Source organism: Colletotrichum godetiae (assembly GCF_030913485.1).
Source record: "Colletotrichum godetiae strain CBS 193.32 chromosome Unknown BDP55scaffold_21, whole genome shotgun sequence".
NCBI lineage: Eukaryota > Fungi > Ascomycota > Sordariomycetes > Glomerellales > Glomerellaceae > Colletotrichum > Colletotrichum godetiae.
Window position 1 is genome coordinate 102,990 of NW_026851269.1, and position 14,866 is coordinate 117,855.

The 14,866-nt window shown below is 52.5% G+C and overlaps 6 protein-coding genes across 6 annotated transcripts; 2 read left to right on the forward strand and 4 right to left on the reverse strand.

The window, feature by feature from the left end:
• Positions 1 to 113: 113 nt before the first annotated feature.
• On the forward strand, positions 114 to 2,023 carry BDP55DRAFT_552302 (uncharacterized protein; the record flags this gene model as incomplete). The annotated part of the gene is made up of 2 exons (XM_060569194.1): positions 114 to 1,247; positions 1,298 to 2,023. Coding segments are annotated over 2 exons (1,860 nt in total), but the record flags the coding sequence as incomplete, so codon positions are not given.
• Positions 2,024 to 2,183: 160 nt separating this feature from the next.
• BDP55DRAFT_664054 (transcription factor tfb2) lies at positions 2,184 to 4,286 on the reverse strand. The gene is made up of 3 exons (XM_060574924.1): positions 3,921 to 4,286; positions 3,741 to 3,828; positions 2,184 to 3,678 (listed from the first exon to the last, which is right to left on the reverse strand). The coding sequence occupies exons 1-3, from the start codon at positions 4,051 to 4,053 to the stop codon at positions 2,415 to 2,417; spliced, it is 1,485 nt and encodes a 494-aa protein (XP_060429389.1). The 5' UTR covers positions 4,054 to 4,286; the 3' UTR covers positions 2,184 to 2,414.
• A 139-nt stretch (positions 4,287 to 4,425) lies between these two features.
• Positions 4,426 to 5,442, forward strand: BDP55DRAFT_582509 (thioesterase superfamily protein). The gene is made up of 8 exons (XM_060570838.1): positions 4,426 to 4,544; positions 4,597 to 4,637; positions 4,698 to 4,713; positions 4,766 to 4,831; positions 4,887 to 5,001; positions 5,080 to 5,145; positions 5,198 to 5,276; positions 5,326 to 5,442. The coding sequence occupies exons 1-8, from the start codon at positions 4,506 to 4,508 to the stop codon at positions 5,396 to 5,398; spliced, it is 495 nt and encodes a 164-aa protein (XP_060429390.1). The 5' UTR covers positions 4,426 to 4,505; the 3' UTR covers positions 5,399 to 5,442.
• Positions 5,443 to 6,976, reverse strand: BDP55DRAFT_664060 (uncharacterized protein). The gene is made up of 3 exons (XM_060574925.1): positions 6,596 to 6,976; positions 6,058 to 6,535; positions 5,443 to 5,966 (listed from the first exon to the last, which is right to left on the reverse strand). The coding sequence occupies exons 1-3, from the start codon at positions 6,772 to 6,774 to the stop codon at positions 5,655 to 5,657; spliced, it is 969 nt and encodes a 322-aa protein (XP_060429391.1). The 5' UTR covers positions 6,775 to 6,976; the 3' UTR covers positions 5,443 to 5,654.
• Positions 6,977 to 8,185: 1,209 nt separating this feature from the next.
• BDP55DRAFT_153262 (uncharacterized protein) lies at positions 8,186 to 9,525 on the reverse strand. The gene is made up of 4 exons (XM_060565620.1): positions 9,288 to 9,525; positions 9,212 to 9,234; positions 8,488 to 9,160; positions 8,186 to 8,424 (listed from the first exon to the last, which is right to left on the reverse strand). The coding sequence occupies exons 1-4, from the start codon at positions 9,407 to 9,409 to the stop codon at positions 8,271 to 8,273; spliced, it is 972 nt and encodes a 323-aa protein (XP_060429392.1). The 5' UTR covers positions 9,410 to 9,525; the 3' UTR covers positions 8,186 to 8,270.
• A 570-nt stretch (positions 9,526 to 10,095) lies between these two features.
• Positions 10,096 to 13,181, reverse strand: BDP55DRAFT_664066 (fungal-specific transcription factor domain-containing protein). The gene is made up of 4 exons (XM_060574926.1): positions 12,733 to 13,181; positions 12,340 to 12,657; positions 11,773 to 12,258; positions 10,096 to 11,665 (listed from the first exon to the last, which is right to left on the reverse strand). The coding sequence occupies exons 1-4, from the start codon at positions 12,847 to 12,849 to the stop codon at positions 10,502 to 10,504; spliced, it is 2,085 nt and encodes a 694-aa protein (XP_060429393.1). The 5' UTR covers positions 12,850 to 13,181; the 3' UTR covers positions 10,096 to 10,501.
• Between the last annotated feature and the right edge of the window lie 1,685 nt (positions 13,182 to 14,866).

Here is a 14,866-nt window from a genome sequence, read left to right on the forward strand (position 1 = left end):
TGGCTCACCACCTTTGGCTCACCTCGCCGCGGCTGCAATTCACCGCTCTGACTGCGTATTCCAACACTGAAATTCCCTTCTCGTCTGATCTGATTCTTTTAATTCACTTTCTTCTCCAGACAATGTCCCCCGCCGGGTCCGGATCGCTTGGCCTGGTCCTACTCGCCCACACCGCCCGCTGCATCATCACGACTTCCCATTTTTGCATCGACCTGGCCAACGCCAACCTCAGCCTTTTTGCTCTTTGGGCCAAGTCTTGTTTTCTTGCGGCTACTCTCAACTTCCTCTCATTCACTCAGTCTATCAACATCATTGTTGCCGCTTCAAAGCACACACTTGTTGCCAGCCAGGTAACTATCACAGTCCTCATTTGGGCGATTCCCTACCTCATTTTCCTCGAGTGCATCATCTACCTTGCCGCATTCATCATTCTACTGGAAAAATGCGAGACCGTCTATCTACATCTTCGTTCCTCCCGCTTCGGAACCGCAATTCTCGGACACCAAAGCACACCACGTCGCGTCCGACTATCTCGGGACCTGTTGGGCCTGTCCAGCGTAGCAGCGGACCGGATCTTGAGCGTGCCGCAGCAATCACCGTCGTTTCGAGCATCAACGACACCGAAAAGCAATTCCCAGCTATCTCACGGCCGGAGACAGACGCTGATTCGGGAATCGGCCATTCAGCTCTTGGCTCTAATCGACAAGGCGATAATCTCAAGACTTCCCAAACAGGCAAAGGTGATGGAGCCCTCGAACGTGTCAATCCCAACCATCGAAAATCCCAAGGAGGTACCTGCCCACCTCTTCAGCGGCAAGGCATCATTTCCGGTCGTGGAAGCTACCAACCATATCTCACTTCTCAAAGACATGCTACTGTCCAAGATCGTCGAGTCTTGGGGGAGATTTCCCACGCCAACGCTAACAACACGCGCATTCCATCTCCAGATGAGGCCGCTCTTGCGCAGTGTGGGAGAATTCGTTCCCAAGAGAACCAGCTCGTACCACCATCGGAAACAGCAGACCAAATGTACCTGGCAAGATCTCATGGAGTTCGACGACTCTCAGCCAGCTTCACCACAGGAGGACCGTTGTCCAGCAACCCGACTGTCGCCAGCTTCCCCGTCACCGCCATCACGGGTGGCGCACACCTGCCAGGGCAGTCTTATCTACCCGTGTCGTCCGAAAACGAAAGAGGTGCGAGCGATGCGGTCGAAAGCTCCGGCGGAAGCAGCCCTATTCTCAAAGGTTCTCAAAAGCAGTCGAGATTGCCAGAACTAAGCGGAGTAGAGAAGAAGCGGCTCCCCAAGTCTCGCACTCTTACCGTTCTGTCAAACCTCACAGCCTCTCTCTCAAGAACATCTTTAGCGAGCTTCACCGGAAGCGACCGGAAGGCCTCACTTCAGACAGTGGCTTCTCGCAAGACCAGCAGCTCTTCGACTCTGACAACGACCATTCCTACAAGAACCCCCACACCCGTTACTCCTGAACTTAATCCACTCATTATCACGACAGCGCAGCCATCGGCTTATTGGTCGGGTCGTTTCATGTCTTTACAGGATCGTTTCCAAGGCGAATCCCTTCAAGAGCAGACTCTATCAATCTTTGTCACAGCCCACGCCTCCAAGGCCAGTATTCTCGCTCAACAACGTGCCACCTACCAAGGCCGTGGCAATCTTCCCCTAAGCACCACAACGGCCCTCGACCGCTACGGTACTGCGGCTATCCAAGAGGCTAAGCGACTTTCAGACGAAGATAATCGGAGTCTTCGCATCTTCCTGCACCTTCAAGCACTCTGCGGTACGCCCGAGGCCCAGAAAAGCTTACACGCATGGCAAGAGGCATATGCTCGGAGGATGGGACGCAGTATCCTCCTGCCAGAAGGTACAAACTCGGACAGGGGATTCGTTGCGCGGCTCTTTAGTGGAAGCGGAGGCGGAAGGCGAAGTATCGGCAGCTCCCAGGTGGAGAGAGATGCTGGCAAGGGTAAACAGGGGAATGTCATGCGAGCAAGCATTATGTGATGATCTGAAGTACATTGTTAGCGAAGGGTTATTGTGAATCATGACTATCGGCGTTTTCATGTTGGGCTTGTTTGGACTCGGGGAGACGGAGTCATAATCGCATGGTTCGACTCGGTCAAGAAGAGCATTTGTCGGACAGGAGGAGTGTATGAAGAAAGGACCCTATGTCCTTGCATTGTGTTAGATGGCGTTCACCAGACATGAAGGTTATCAGGGACGAAAAGTTAGCTGCAAAAAACAATACCCATTTACTTTCTACACCAGCCTGAACCGTCCTCCATACCAAAAAACGCCTGCTAATGCATGTAGTCGCCCTGCAATATCCCGGGTGCCTCTAGACCTGTGCTTAGGTCTGTCTATGTCTCTCGGAATAGCACCATAGCGCCTTTGTCTAATCTTCAGCCTTCTTTCTCAACTTGAGGTAATCCCTGATTTGCTCGTGCTTGCTAGCAAAGAACATGCCAAGCTTATCGTTGCGCCATGTCAGTACGCCAATCTCTGCCGCGTAGCCCGCGATGTCCTCGTACTCCCTAGGACTGTCAAAGTCGCGGAACAAGAAACCGCTCGTGGTCGTCATGCGTTCCGTCTCGAGCTGCCACAGCCGGATTTGGTCGACGACGGTGGGCGGCAGGACGGGCCGATTCCGTACCGCGGCCATGCGGTGCATCTGCTCGTGGGCGTGGGCGGCGAGATACGAGATGATCTGGTCGGCTGTTATGCCGCGCTCGACGGCGTTGCGGATCGAGTTACGCGTGAGACGCCCCGATACCATGTCGGAGAAACGTAGCTTGAGCTTGCAGAAGAGTGAGAGGACGGCGATTTGTAGTGGGGTCTGGCCGTAAGCGTATATGCGGTAGTTCGTCTCGACGATGATGCTGCCGCCCTTGTTCTCCTCGCTTCCGCCGGGGGTCAGGCCGTTGGAAGGCCTTGGGCCGGTGGCTGCCGCAAGGGCAGCAGAGAAGCCTGCGCCTGCACTACGGAGGGCGCTGGAGCTGCTCGTGAGCGTCGTTGCCAAGCGGGTCGGGAAGTATTGTTGGGTCTTGTGCTGCGGGATGTAGATGAGGCCGAAGTCGAGAAGACTGGGGAGCATATTGCGCCGTGGTTCAGTGAGAGCCTGGGTGTCGTAGGCCCTGCCGAGCTCGAGACTCGCGAGGAGGAATAGGAAGCTGAGTGCGTCGGTACTCTCCATTCCCGTGACCGCAGAGGCGTGCTCGGTGGCCTCGAGCCAGAGCAGCAGCAGGGTCCAAACCTGAGCGTTTGCCTCCTGGAGGAGGAAGGTGAAGCCGGCCTGTGTGATGCCGACGGCACCATTGGCGCGACGTACGAGCGCGCCCGCGGCGAGCAGATCCTTAACAGACGCCTTAGGTCCGCTGACGTCGGCGCCGCCGGGGTTCACGGTGTTGACAATGTAGTGGAGGATGTCCTCCCACTTGCGACGGGCGTAACGGTCGAGGAACGGGACGGTGATTTCGGGCGGGACGGGGAGGGACGAGGGCACGCCGAAGGAGTTGTGAGATCCGCCGCCTTCGAGGGCGAGGCGCAGCGAGTTTTTGAAGTTTGTCGTGAGCTGCATCTCTTGTGGACGTTCTTTCGAGGGGGCAGTGATTTGGAGAATGTGTAGGCTGCGAAGGGTCGAGATTGCTTGGTCTTTTTGCCTGAGAGCAAGATGGTGTGTCAGACGGCTAGAGTATGTCACTAATGGGAGTCCGGCGCGCACCTTCTTGAGTCTGGCTTGACCCAAACATCGAGATCCTCTAGTAGCATAGGCTGCGGCATGTATAGAATAGCCATGACGATGGTTTTGGCTGGGCTTCTAGGTCAGCGACCTTGCTCTCTTTCCAACGCAACAACTCAATGCCCTCAGTTATCGATTCAAGGGGAGTTCAGGGCTTCTCACCCAGCGGCGGTATCATCCTGCGGAAGATGGCAAAGGCCGTAGAGGGCTGCAGGTACAGCTTCCTAAAGGTCGTGCCGGGCAGCTTCTCCAGGTAGTCGGCCAGCTGGAGCGATTGACCCGAGCTGACCGACATGATGGGCGATTTGCGCGCTGGTTTTTAAGGAGAGGAGAGCAAAAGTTGGGATTCGTCGATTATCTCATGTTCGTATGGGCGGCGCGAGGTTTCAGACTCGAGTTCGGGGTCGTGTGGGAGTCGAGAGTGGTGGTTTGTCAAGTTTACGATGGTTTGCGACCAGGCGAACTGCACGGCGCAGCGATCGTTCAATCATCAACTGGGCAGGGGTCTGCGGAGGTTTCCGCCTTAGGCAGGGGCTCTCGTGGGTGGTGCCTGACTGCCCTGGAGCTTGTGTTTCTTATCTTATCGAGATACCGATAAGATTTGTTATCAGCCAGAGATAGGTACGCACTGCACTTGGCCGCACGTCATGTTCCCCGTCGCGACTCCCTTCCCGAAGCTCGCCGAGTTCACCTTGCAGCTCATTCTCACCAATTTTTGTCCCTTTGCTCACCTCTAAAGTCATCAGGATGCCTCCAAAGCTGCCGCCATTGCGCTTCGTGCGCTCAGTGAGTTTCTGGGTTATAGATAGGCCGCCAATTGAGTCTAATCACCCATCAGGTCTTCAACTCCTTCACAAAGGACTCTGGACTTGAGCCGAGGTAAGCTGGCTTGCACCGGTTCTAAATCGCATCAACTAATGAGTACTGACATAACATAAGACTTCTTGGCAACAACGTACGATTGAATCTCCACAACTATGCGCGATGATTTACTCACTTTCTAGTAGTTCCGGGTGACTGGCGCATCGGTAGGCAAGGTCGACTTTGAGTTGGCAATTCAGAAGGAGCACACAGTATGTCTCATCCAGCAGCAAATATGACCAATCGCTGATGGATAATTTCCCATAGAATCGTCTCTCCACGATTCATGGCGGAACCCTTGCTAGTCTTGTTGACCTCGGTGGCTCTCTCGCCGTCGCTTCCAAGGGACGGTTCATGACTGGTGTCTCGACTGACATTAACGGTAAGCGTTCATCTTCATCTATCAGGGCTCACGACATACTTCATGGTCAGTATTGTATCAGTTAGCTAACTGCAATAGTCACCTATCTCAACCCCGGAGGCAAACCTGGCGACATCATGACGGGTACAGCTACATGTGACAAGAGTACGTAGTAGCCCCCTTGCAATGCAGCTGGGCTCAAGCTGACCTCTCTTAGTGGGAAAAACGCTTGCATACACGACAGTCACATTCTTCAACAATAAGGGCGAATTGGCTGCAAGAGGAAGCCACACTAAGTAAGACGCGTCCACAGACCGACCCAGCACTTTGCTGACTTATATCTAGGTTCATTGCCAAGACCTGGGGGTCAGAGGACTTTGTTGCACCCGACGAGTATGTTGTTGAGGAAGAAAAATGAAACACATGGTGAACCCAGAGTCCACGGGCTGCATTTACACAAGTCAAGGTAGATGGAGGTATATTGTATTAGATGTCGGGTTTCCGTAAGTTAGAAGCATTGAGTATCATCACACATGTCTGGTATCCTGCTGTCCTTCACCCTTCCCTATCTCGCAATCACAACCTGGGGTATCCGCCGCGCCACATTAGGGTCTACCAGCGAGAACAGATTTCCGGATGGACAGTTCGCACTTTGCTGGCTGTCCAAGATGTCATCACACAACTGAAGATCTTCGGTTGGCAGTGGTAATGTGGGCTCCCAAAGCCTCTTCATCTCCCAACTTCGTGGGCTGCGCCAGATTTCCGCGCGTGTTTAGGCCGTACTTGTCCTTAGTGGCCAGCAAGTAGAGCATGAAATAAACTGCGAATACGCCCAAGATGCTGATGACTATCGAGATAACGTTGAGCCAGATGTTGGTGTCGCTGTCGTAGAAGACGTATCCGTATCTCGAGTAAAGCGACGTAAAGAGCGACCAAATTCCACGGAGAAGCCACACAATGCTGATTGCGAGCGCAAGGTTCGAAGCCTAATCCAGAAATATTAGCATTCAAACTCCATTCGCAGCCGCATCTTCTGATACTGAGGGGAGGGGGGGTGAAAACAAAGCAAAAACTGACCTTGTGCAGAGGACCCTTGAGGGCCTTCTTGCGGACCAGGGCAACGTATGTGACGGCGCCAATGGCGCACAAGAGGTTAAAGATGCCAATCACGAGGTCGAAAATCTGAGCCACCAGTCTTCTCATCATCACGTTCTGGTATTCGCCATTTCCATAGGCCCAAGAATAATAATAAGCGTCTCTAGTGGAGATCCACAGGCACATTCCCGTGAAGCTGAGCAGTGAGATTAAAATGACTGCGCCGACAGAGAATTTCTTGCCGATTCGATAACGTTTTGAGGTCTCGTCGGTGCGGAGGAGGGTGATAGCCCGGGCAAGATAGAAGAGTGCCAAAAAAGTCAAGGCCTGGCTGACGTCGAGCATCCAATAGAGGATGTTCGTGGTGTACGAGATAAACTTGGCCAGTGAGGAGTAGTAGTCATAGGAGCTCCCGTTTGCGAAGGAGATGATGCTGACAATGACATGAATGAGTTCGGCGCTGGATACAGTTGAACACTAACGTTAGTTGCCATCAGATAGACGGAGTTGGGGTGCTTACAATAGCCAAAGCCCCATGGCAGCTTTGGTGATAGCCACCCATCGGCGAATGGGGTCATGATAGCCTCTGGATGTTTTTCGGAGAAGAGAAACGAATAATACTAGACCCGCGATAACAGCTAGTCCAAGCACAACAGTGTACACGATCGCCACGATAATTTGGATGTCCATGTAATTCATGTCTGAAGAAGTATGATCCGGTCCTCCTATGTAAGTCCTTGGTCCGGGTGTATCGTGAGTATTTCGATCAGATATGGTGTTATTGTTGCTGGGCAAGACCGATGAATGATAAGATAAGTATTACAGGTAAGTTTAACTTTCTCTCTTGACTTAAGTATCACAAACACGCCTGAGTGATTTTGCGACCGAGGCCTGCTCTACCATCCGCTCAGGGTTCTCGCATACAATTCTCTCACCCCGGCCGGGCGAAGGAAGCCTGGCGCATGCTGTGCCGCACTAGCCCCGGGCGTCTTGCGGTTCTGCCCACCCCGCCCGATTCCCACTCTGCCACCCCTTCTGGGCGCAACACATAGCTCTGCCACTACCAGAGAGGCCTTGTATTCATTGCCAAGAAAGCCGAACGGCCGAATCACTGTGATTTGACGTACATCGAGGGCGGTATCTTTACCTAGGAAGTCACTGTTGACCACAGCCTCTCACCGTCACAAGTCGGCGTCTGTGGCGGAGCCGTAGAAAATGGACAGGCACTGACTTGGGCTGGTGACCGTTACTTGCAAGGCTCACGCCCTCATGTTCATCCCCCATGGCTCGTTCCTGGTCATTCGCCAGCCCGAGGAAGCTATTGACTTAAAACCAAGCCTCTTTTCTAGCTTAATTCAAGCTTAATTCCTCTTCCCCTGGGAAAATTCGAGGTCGCAGCCCAAGTCCCAGTAGCAAATGTCATCACGTAAATATTCTCAAAGACGACACTGAGTGGTTGACTTTCTGCAACACTTCGCAGTTAATGTGGAACCGATGATTTATCGCTAAACAAGACCCTAGCTGACTCTCACGACATGAACAGAGAAAAGCGATATGCCTAAACTCTTATCCCAAGGGAATCCATCATCCGTCTTCGCAAGGGTGATACTTTGTCTCAGCATTGATTGCAATTGCCTGGCTCTTTGCTGAGCACAACGGCATCATGATCGGGCACTAAATGCTGCAACCCGTGAAGCCATAGCGCCTTGGCAGTGTGCTAAGCCCCTGGCAAAGCCCCGTTGTCTAATAACGATAGAGATGATAGGCTTACTTTTCCTTTGAGCAACTACATTCCATTCAACCTGTGGGCGAAAATGGACGGCTGCAGCGAGAGTGGGAAGGTCTCGGGCGACGTGACGTGGAACGACTGATGCTGAGAAGTAGATCGTGACTTCGAATGGGTAACGTAAGTGTGTTCAACCGCTAGATGCTTTGCGGTATCCGCACGGGTACCACAGCGGTGTAGAGATGATCTCTTACTTCCCTTCATCTGATTTATCATGCAGTCCTTCCAGGAGTTCAACATATGATACACATGCAGGCAAGTGGTTCGGCAACATGCACCCCAAGCCGTCAATCACATTGTGAAGAGCAAACGCGAGGACGAATGGTAACAATCCATTTTGATATGTTCATAGCCCCGGGAGTAAATACAAGAAGACGCAACTGGCACGAGTATTCAGCAGCTCCACCAACTAGCACACGTTGGGCCCGGCCTCCAGGGCCGAAGCAACGGTCTCGGCAACTGCATCGTGGATGGGGTAAGTAGGATGCAGCGTGTTGAGCCAGAAATACTCGTTGACCGGGTAGGTGCAGCTGTCGATAAGGGTATCCTGAGCAGTCGTACCGCTGTTCAAAGGTTAGCTTGTCACCTTCTGTCCACCAGGATCTTCGATCTCAAGGTTGACTTACTCCTTGTACGCGTCGCAGTAGCCAGTGGTGTTCTTGTACCCTTTGGTAGAATCGAACTTGGCAACGTTGTCAAGCACACCGTTGAACACCCCGTTGGCGTCAACAACCCACGAGTTCGCACCCCCCCACGTCGTAACATTCTTTGCCATGGCGTTGATCCTGCCGTTGAAATCAGCAACGTCATCCTTGCAAAGCTTCTGCGCGTCCGCATTCTCAGCAAGGAGCATCGGCGTCCGGTCCACAGGCGGCGTCGTCAACCACACAAAGTTCCTCGCGCCCGCCTCATACAGCTCGTTTGCCAGGCCTTGGTAGACGTCGACAATCTTCGTATTCAGCGCAGACGTAGCGTCGGCGCCGTTCCAGTACGAGTTGCCGATATCGTTCACGCCGATCCAAAAGGCAAACACAGAGTCCGCGCCGGTCCAGGTAGGGGCCGTCTTTGCAGCGTAGGCGTTGCTGAAGAGCGTCTGGACCTGGTCCTTGAGGGTGAGCACTGTGTCGGCGTAGGGCTTGACGAGGTCGGCGTCGACAGTAGCGCCGCCGTAGGCGAGGTTGTAGGTGTACAGGAGGGATGCGTTGTGCTTCACGGTCAGGTAGTCAACCCAGTTTGGGCCGTTGCATGAGGTCCAGCCCGGGTAGGAGGGGTTGGGGGCTTCGAGGGAGGTGTTGAAGCCTGTGATATGTTAGCTACATGATGATGATTCGAGGCCGCCAAGTATCGTGCCTGTTTGGGAATATGAGTCGCCGCTGGTATATGTTAGCTTGTCTGTAAGATAGACTGTAGGAAGTGGCATGCCTACAAGACAAAGGCGTGCTTGACATTCGCGAAGCCAGGCCACTCCGCCGTCGCGGTACAGGCACGCTTCTCAAGAGCGCTCGCTCCAGCAGCCAAGAGGCTGGTCGTCAAGATTTGCGACTTCATCGTGCCCTGCACCTGTCAAGAAAAGAATGCGATTTCAAAAACGAACGACTTGGTTGGAACGAATGGAAAGACAGGCGGGGATGCGGTAAATCACCCTGAATGATCGACGGGTCCCAGCAACACCTATATAACAGGATCGCTTGCGTACCTGTCATGACGGGAAACTCGCTCCTCGAAGGGGGCTTGACATTTAATCTACACCTTACCAGACCCATTAAGCCCCCAGGGCCCCTCAATTAACGGAAGGGAGCGAAAAAGCTTGGGACCCTCCCGGGACCCCGGGTCCTCGGATTGCTCCAGGGGCGGGGCATCGTCTCTTCTTCTTGGCTACCTGGACTCGAAGTCCTGAATGCCCTCTGCCAATGTAACCGAAGCAGCATTTCAGCAGGTGCCTCAGAGAACTCTCTGGATGGCCAGCACGGCAGCTGAGTCCTCGCCACATTGGAGCTCAAAGTCTTGCTTGGCGAGGTAGTCAGGGGTCGTCGAATTCTTCTCGTTCATCCAAACACCACCACGAGTCGATCAAAGTGTGGAGAGCAAAGACAAATAGAGTGAAGGTGGGCCAGTGTGAGACGGGACGAAACAGGGATTAGGAGATTGGATATCACGTGCGCGGAGGAGGCCCCTCCGCTTCGCTAGGATGGTGCGACAAGTTGCAATATCATCGTACACATGATTCCGTAATCAATGACTCCATGTTCTGGATATGGTTCCCGTCGTTGACAGTGAGACACCGCCGAACAATTGTTCGTCCCCGAATTGAGGAATAGCAATTCGCTTCTAAAGTTGATCCGAGCCTCAATAGGTTTGGTCGATTCAAGAACAGCCTCGTGGAAGAGCAATGAGGCCCGATAAGCTGTAACGAAAGATAGCCATAATAGGATGATCGTGTTAGGTAATACATGAGAAATCGATGATAGGCGATTGATTATTCGGTGATTCTCTTCTATCTGCAGGTTATTGAGTCTCTAGCCACAACTTCCGAGTATGATTCTTTGTGCTATTCTCCTGGCCGCGAAGAGATGGACACTGCCTCGCAGTCTCTAGCCCTTTCTCTTCTCTGGAGATTCTCATGACTAGCATCCGGAGTCTTTACTGAGGCGGAGGCCATGCCAAAGGATCTTCTCCTACTGCGTATTCGAGATCGTAGCTGTCCATGTTGAACCCGGGTAAGTTCCATCCCCATTCCGAGTCCTCAAACCCAGTGGTATCTGGCGCAGTCTCTCCTGATGGGGGTAATAGCTCGGGAGGGGAGCTGCCGACTGAACTGTTGGCTTCCAAACACTGTTCAATCCTTTGAACGTAATCCGGGGTCGGGGGAAGGTAGCCTAACTGGGAGGACAAGCTCTCCTGCCTATGTCTCCACGCCCTGACGAGGACCGCTCCAGCGACGGCATATGGGTGGACCGACATTTCGAAGTAGTCTTCCTGGTAGTGATAAATGACGGGCAGCACCTTCCATGCTCGATCGACCAAATCCCCCGTCGACTGGAGACAAAGCCGACTGATCAGGTGAAGGAATAAGTCGTACTCGAGGTATTGAAGAACAAACCACACAAAGTTCCAACCTTCCATCACTTGAAGCTGACTCACAACGTGTTCAGCCGCCTCGAGTGAAACACGAAACAGGATGTCTCCTTTCTCCTCGGGCGGCGGCTCTACAGCCTCCTTGGGCTTGCACGCCATGATTCGAATCTTGTTGACCATGGCATTTTTCAGCTGTAAGCCCGTGACGTGCAGATTTCCCGCGCTCGGGTCGCAATAACGCTCCACGATATCCTCCAAACACTTTTCAAAACTCACAAGGAACTTCTCCAGCTCGATGCTGTGAGCTTGACTGAGCTCGTCTCCTACGGCACTCTTTTCGACGACGAACATGGCGTGGCTCAAGGTTGATCGCTGTGTGAGACATCGAGACAGGCTGCAAATCACCAAGCAGGCAATCATTTCGGTCGGGCCGTCGCTGTTCTCGAGGGGAGTCGCGGTATCGACATCGAAATCGGCGTCGTTGATATTAGTCGGCATTTTGCAGCTGCATGCGCGTGATAGTGGGGTCGGGTTGAAACCGGAAGCCATGGCAAACCGAAAGTCAAGTAGGACGATGTGCCACCAGACGCGTCTTCGTAGCTCTGTTTCGAAAGGAGAAAGCCCCAGTTGCGAACCATCTCGATGTAGTCCGAGCCGTTGGGCACTTCGAATACAGACGCCGCTCATAACCCAATTCGCGTGGGCGCTCTCTGGATCTGGAATCGCTATCTGATAGACATGATTTAGCTGGACGCTCGATCTTGCAAGGTAACGGGTATACGCGCGGCTCCCTAGGAGATCGATGCAATCTTGGGGATCAAAGCGATTTTCCCTACCAGTTGAAGAACAAGTGCTTGCAATAATACAAGAGTGGGCTTCTCCAAGAAGCGTGCACGATAAAGCCCCGTCCGCAAGGTCCTTGAAAAGCGATTCAACAGCTCTATCCTGGACTGTCCCAGTAACCTGGTGCACTCCTCTTGCCTCATCGAGCCAACAGCACATGCATAGATCGAGAAGAACAAAACTTCCATGTCTCGCGGTAAGGATGGCGGAGTCGTCATGGCCTGGACCAGATGGCGTTGCGCGGAGGGCACGTGTATGAGTTTCGTTATCGGGTTGACTCGATCTAGGAACATCCGCCATAGCAGCATAGCATGACTCGGAGGTGGATGAAGAGGCCGAGAATTGCCAGATCTAGGCTCTCTTGCGTTCATGATGCCTGCGCCGTTTGCAATGGATGGTTGTTGAATCGTTGTTTCGGGTAGGCTTGGCAGGCTCGAAGGACTGTCGGCATTATCCACGGTTGTTCTCATGGCTTGTAACTACACGAAGGCAGACGAATTGTCAGAAATATGGCTGGCGAAGGAGGCTACCACCAAGGGGTCCATCAAAGGGCCTTTTACCTCGTCAAATACCGTAGCCCAAATGGTGTTATCTGTAAACCTGACAGACCCATTGTCGATAACGAGCTTCCCGAGAGAGTTTTCAAGAGCTTGCATGTCTCGGTCTCGGCTCCGATCTTGAGTCTCGCTCTTCGTACTTGTATCGCTTTTCGAGCTCGGCTCTGTACGAGTACTGTCGCTACTCCCCTCGCGCTTTTCTGCAGCCACAAACTGTTGAAGTAGTTCCTCGCACCGCGCCAATCTTCGCTGAAGTTCAACATTGGGCTTCTTCCGGTTCCGGGTCTTCGAGTTCTCACGCGGCACACACTCTGCGCCTAGCTAAATCACCAATGACTTGCCGTTAGATCTTCAAGCAAGGTCTTCGAGGCGGTAGTGCTTTCGGAGACAACTAACCTTGACGCAGCCTCCGCATGCCGGGCTTTCACGATCGCACTTGACTTTCCGTGATTTGCAAAGAACGCATGCTGGCTTGCGTGGGATTGGCTGTGCTTCAGCATTTGCAGACTCCATGCCGGGCTCGAATAACACCACAGCACCAGCTACTACCCAAGACTGTCAGACAAATAGATGTGAGTAGCTTATCGATGGTAACGGCGGCCTCCAGAGCATCGCGAAAGGAAAGGTGGGACAGAGGATGTCACCATTCTTTAGGCTCGTCCCTAGAACGGATTTTTTTATGCAATGGTAAAAGAGCGTAGGGCGTCCATCCCTTTATGGCATTGTGAGCAAGGATCTACCAGTGACACAGGCCCGGGCTGAGCACCGGGCACTAAGCCACATGCACCATCGTATAGCGGTAGCGTACGCAATCAAATGAATCGTACGGGTACTGTAGTGTACCTATCATGTAGTAATTCTAACTCTAAAGGCTACTCGGAGTTAAGATTTCGGAAAAGTCAGTTCGCTTTCGCTCTCCCACACATGCTCGAGATTTGACCCTTCAACTTAACTTACAACATACTTGGCGCAGGGTTCAAGGCGTCCTCGTCGCCTTACTTCCGTCAGTGAAATATTGCTGTGGATCGGCTCTACACACGATGAGGTCTCCAAAGTAGGGAATCGATGTTTTCCACCTCGGTTGATGACGCTGAGAGTCTAGGAGGATGAGGTCGACTTCTCTTACGAGTGCATGCAATCTGTCGCAGGAAAACCTTTCACATCTGTCAATAGATGGTTTGCGAAGAAACAGGGCTCAGACGATCAGCTGGTCCAGGTTGATGAGAGCGCAGGAAATCGTTTGGAGTTCCTGTTCCCGAAAGGCGCGTACTATAATGTTAAGTCGCACAGCCCTATCGCATGGTGAATGATCTAATGGAGTTATTGAGGCTATGGAGAATACAATATTTATCGCAGACAAGCCATGCCACCAAGCTATTATAAGTGAAAATCTACATGATCTAGGCAAAATTATCAGTATTCGAATCAACAAGACCGAGCATGCTGTGTGCGATTCCAGGTGATGCCCGTGCGATGCGGGCACAGAGCCTTGCTGGGCCGTGGGCTTTCGGCTCTTAATAAGGAGCGAAATGCGGGCCCCCGGGTTCTTTATAAGAAGCGAGACGGCCAAAGTGATGATGTGCCAGTGGGCCACCTCCCAAGTTCAACCCGTTGAGATCATTCGCGCAACTCAGCAAAGTTTCTATCAAAGTTTGGCAAATTGATGGTTATTAACTCAAATGCATCTATGTCTTGGCCTTGAATCAAAAAGTGTAGTTTTTTGAGTGCCTTGGGTTGAGGCCTCGCGCCTCTGTATACAACCTATCTATCTGAGGTTGCCTGAGGATGCCGGGCCGTTACGGCGGTTACAAAGCCGCGACAGACTTTATGATCATAGTCGCGGGTCCAAAATTCTTTGAGTTGAGTTCATCACGCATGTATATCCGTCTTGATTCGATAGTTTAGGCGGTGTATTGGCCATACAGGAAATACTACCGGATTGGGAGGCGATAGTCATACCACCTTTTGGTAGGTTTACTGCGCTGCGCTGTGTGAGGCACGATCGAGGCTGAGGGTAAGCCACTGATCCTGGGGAACGAATTCCAAATATTACCCCGTACTGAGAATGAACTAGATAAGTCATTTGATTTGGCTGATACCACGTCCTCTTTACCTCGACGACGTCGCTGACGTATTTGCACTGGCCTTGGCCCTTGGGAGCTCCCTCCACAGGGCCACCACGGACGTCACCCAAGACATGCGCTCTCCAATCACAACAAATCAAGCAACTTGATGTTCAAGAGTCAGCAAGTAGTGTGGTGAGAAATACCAAGACAGTAGCACAAGGCAGACAAGCAAGAGAACGACGCCAAAGGTGCCTGAGGGCGGACATAGCAAGGCAGTATTATATGAGAACGACCCTTGCACGTTCTGCCGCGGCAAAAAGTAGAGGTCCACGAAAGTAATAAATCCGACTATCCATATATATTGATGATTCAAGCAACGTGAAGTAGAATGGATCAGCCACCACAACACCACTCCAATGATGCATATTCCCCCCCACTTGGCCCCTATTGATGGCTGTAAGAAC

Excerpts from the sequence above, each read along its gene's own strand:
- BDP55DRAFT_664054 (XM_060574924.1), bottom strand. The coding sequence starts at position 4,053 with ATGTCGGTCAGCTCGGGTCAATCGCTCCAGCTGGCCGACTACCTGGAG. Across the intron at positions 3,829-3,920 it reads CAGGATGATACCGCCGCTGG|CCAAAACCATCGTCATGGCT; the intron begins GTGAGAAGCCCT and ends CTAGAAGCCCAG. Across the intron at positions 3,679-3,740 it reads GTCAAGCCAGACTCAAGAAG|GCAAAAAGACCAAGCAATCT; the intron begins GTGCGCGCCGGA and ends TCTTGCTCTCAG.
- BDP55DRAFT_582509 (XM_060570838.1), top strand. The coding sequence starts at position 4,506 with ATGCCTCCAAAGCTGCCGCCATTGCGCTTCGTGCGCTCA. Across the intron at positions 4,832-4,886 it reads CAATTCAGAAGGAGCACACA|AATCGTCTCTCCACGATTCA; the intron begins GTATGTCTCATC and ends AATTTCCCATAG. Across the intron at positions 5,277-5,325 it reads GCAAGAGGAAGCCACACTAA|GTTCATTGCCAAGACCTGGG; the intron begins GTAAGACGCGTC and ends ACTTATATCTAG.
- BDP55DRAFT_664060 (XM_060574925.1), bottom strand. The coding sequence starts at position 6,774 with ATGAATTACATGGACATCCAAATTATCGTGGCGATCGTGTACACTGTT. Across the intron at positions 6,536-6,595 it reads GCCATGGGGCTTTGGCTATT|CGCCGAACTCATTCATGTCA; the intron begins GTAAGCACCCCA and ends AACTGTATCCAG. Across the intron at positions 5,967-6,057 it reads TCAAGGGTCCTCTGCACAAG|GCTTCGAACCTTGCGCTCGC; the intron begins GTCAGTTTTTGC and ends TTTCTGGATTAG.
- BDP55DRAFT_153262 (XM_060565620.1), bottom strand. The coding sequence starts at position 9,409 with ATGAAGTCGCAAATCTTGACGACCAGCCTCTTGGCTGCTGGAGCGAGC. Across the intron at positions 9,161-9,211 it reads CGACTCATATTCCCAAACAG|GCTTCAACACCTCCCTCGAA; the intron begins GCACGATACTTG and ends AACATATCACAG. Across the intron at positions 8,425-8,487 it reads TACTGCGACGCGTACAAGGA|CGGTACGACTGCTCAGGATA; the intron begins GTAAGTCAACCT and ends ACCTTTGAACAG.
- BDP55DRAFT_664066 (XM_060574926.1), bottom strand. The coding sequence starts at position 12,849 with ATGGAGTCTGCAAATGCTGAAGCACAGCCAATCCCACGCAAGCCAGCA. Across the intron at positions 12,658-12,732 it reads CATGCGGAGGCTGCGTCAAG|CTAGGCGCAGAGTGTGTGCC; the intron begins GTTAGTTGTCTC and ends TTGGTGATTTAG. Across the intron at positions 11,666-11,772 it reads AAGCACTTGTTCTTCAACTG|ATAGCGATTCCAGATCCAGA; the intron begins GTAGGGAAAATC and ends CATGTCTATCAG.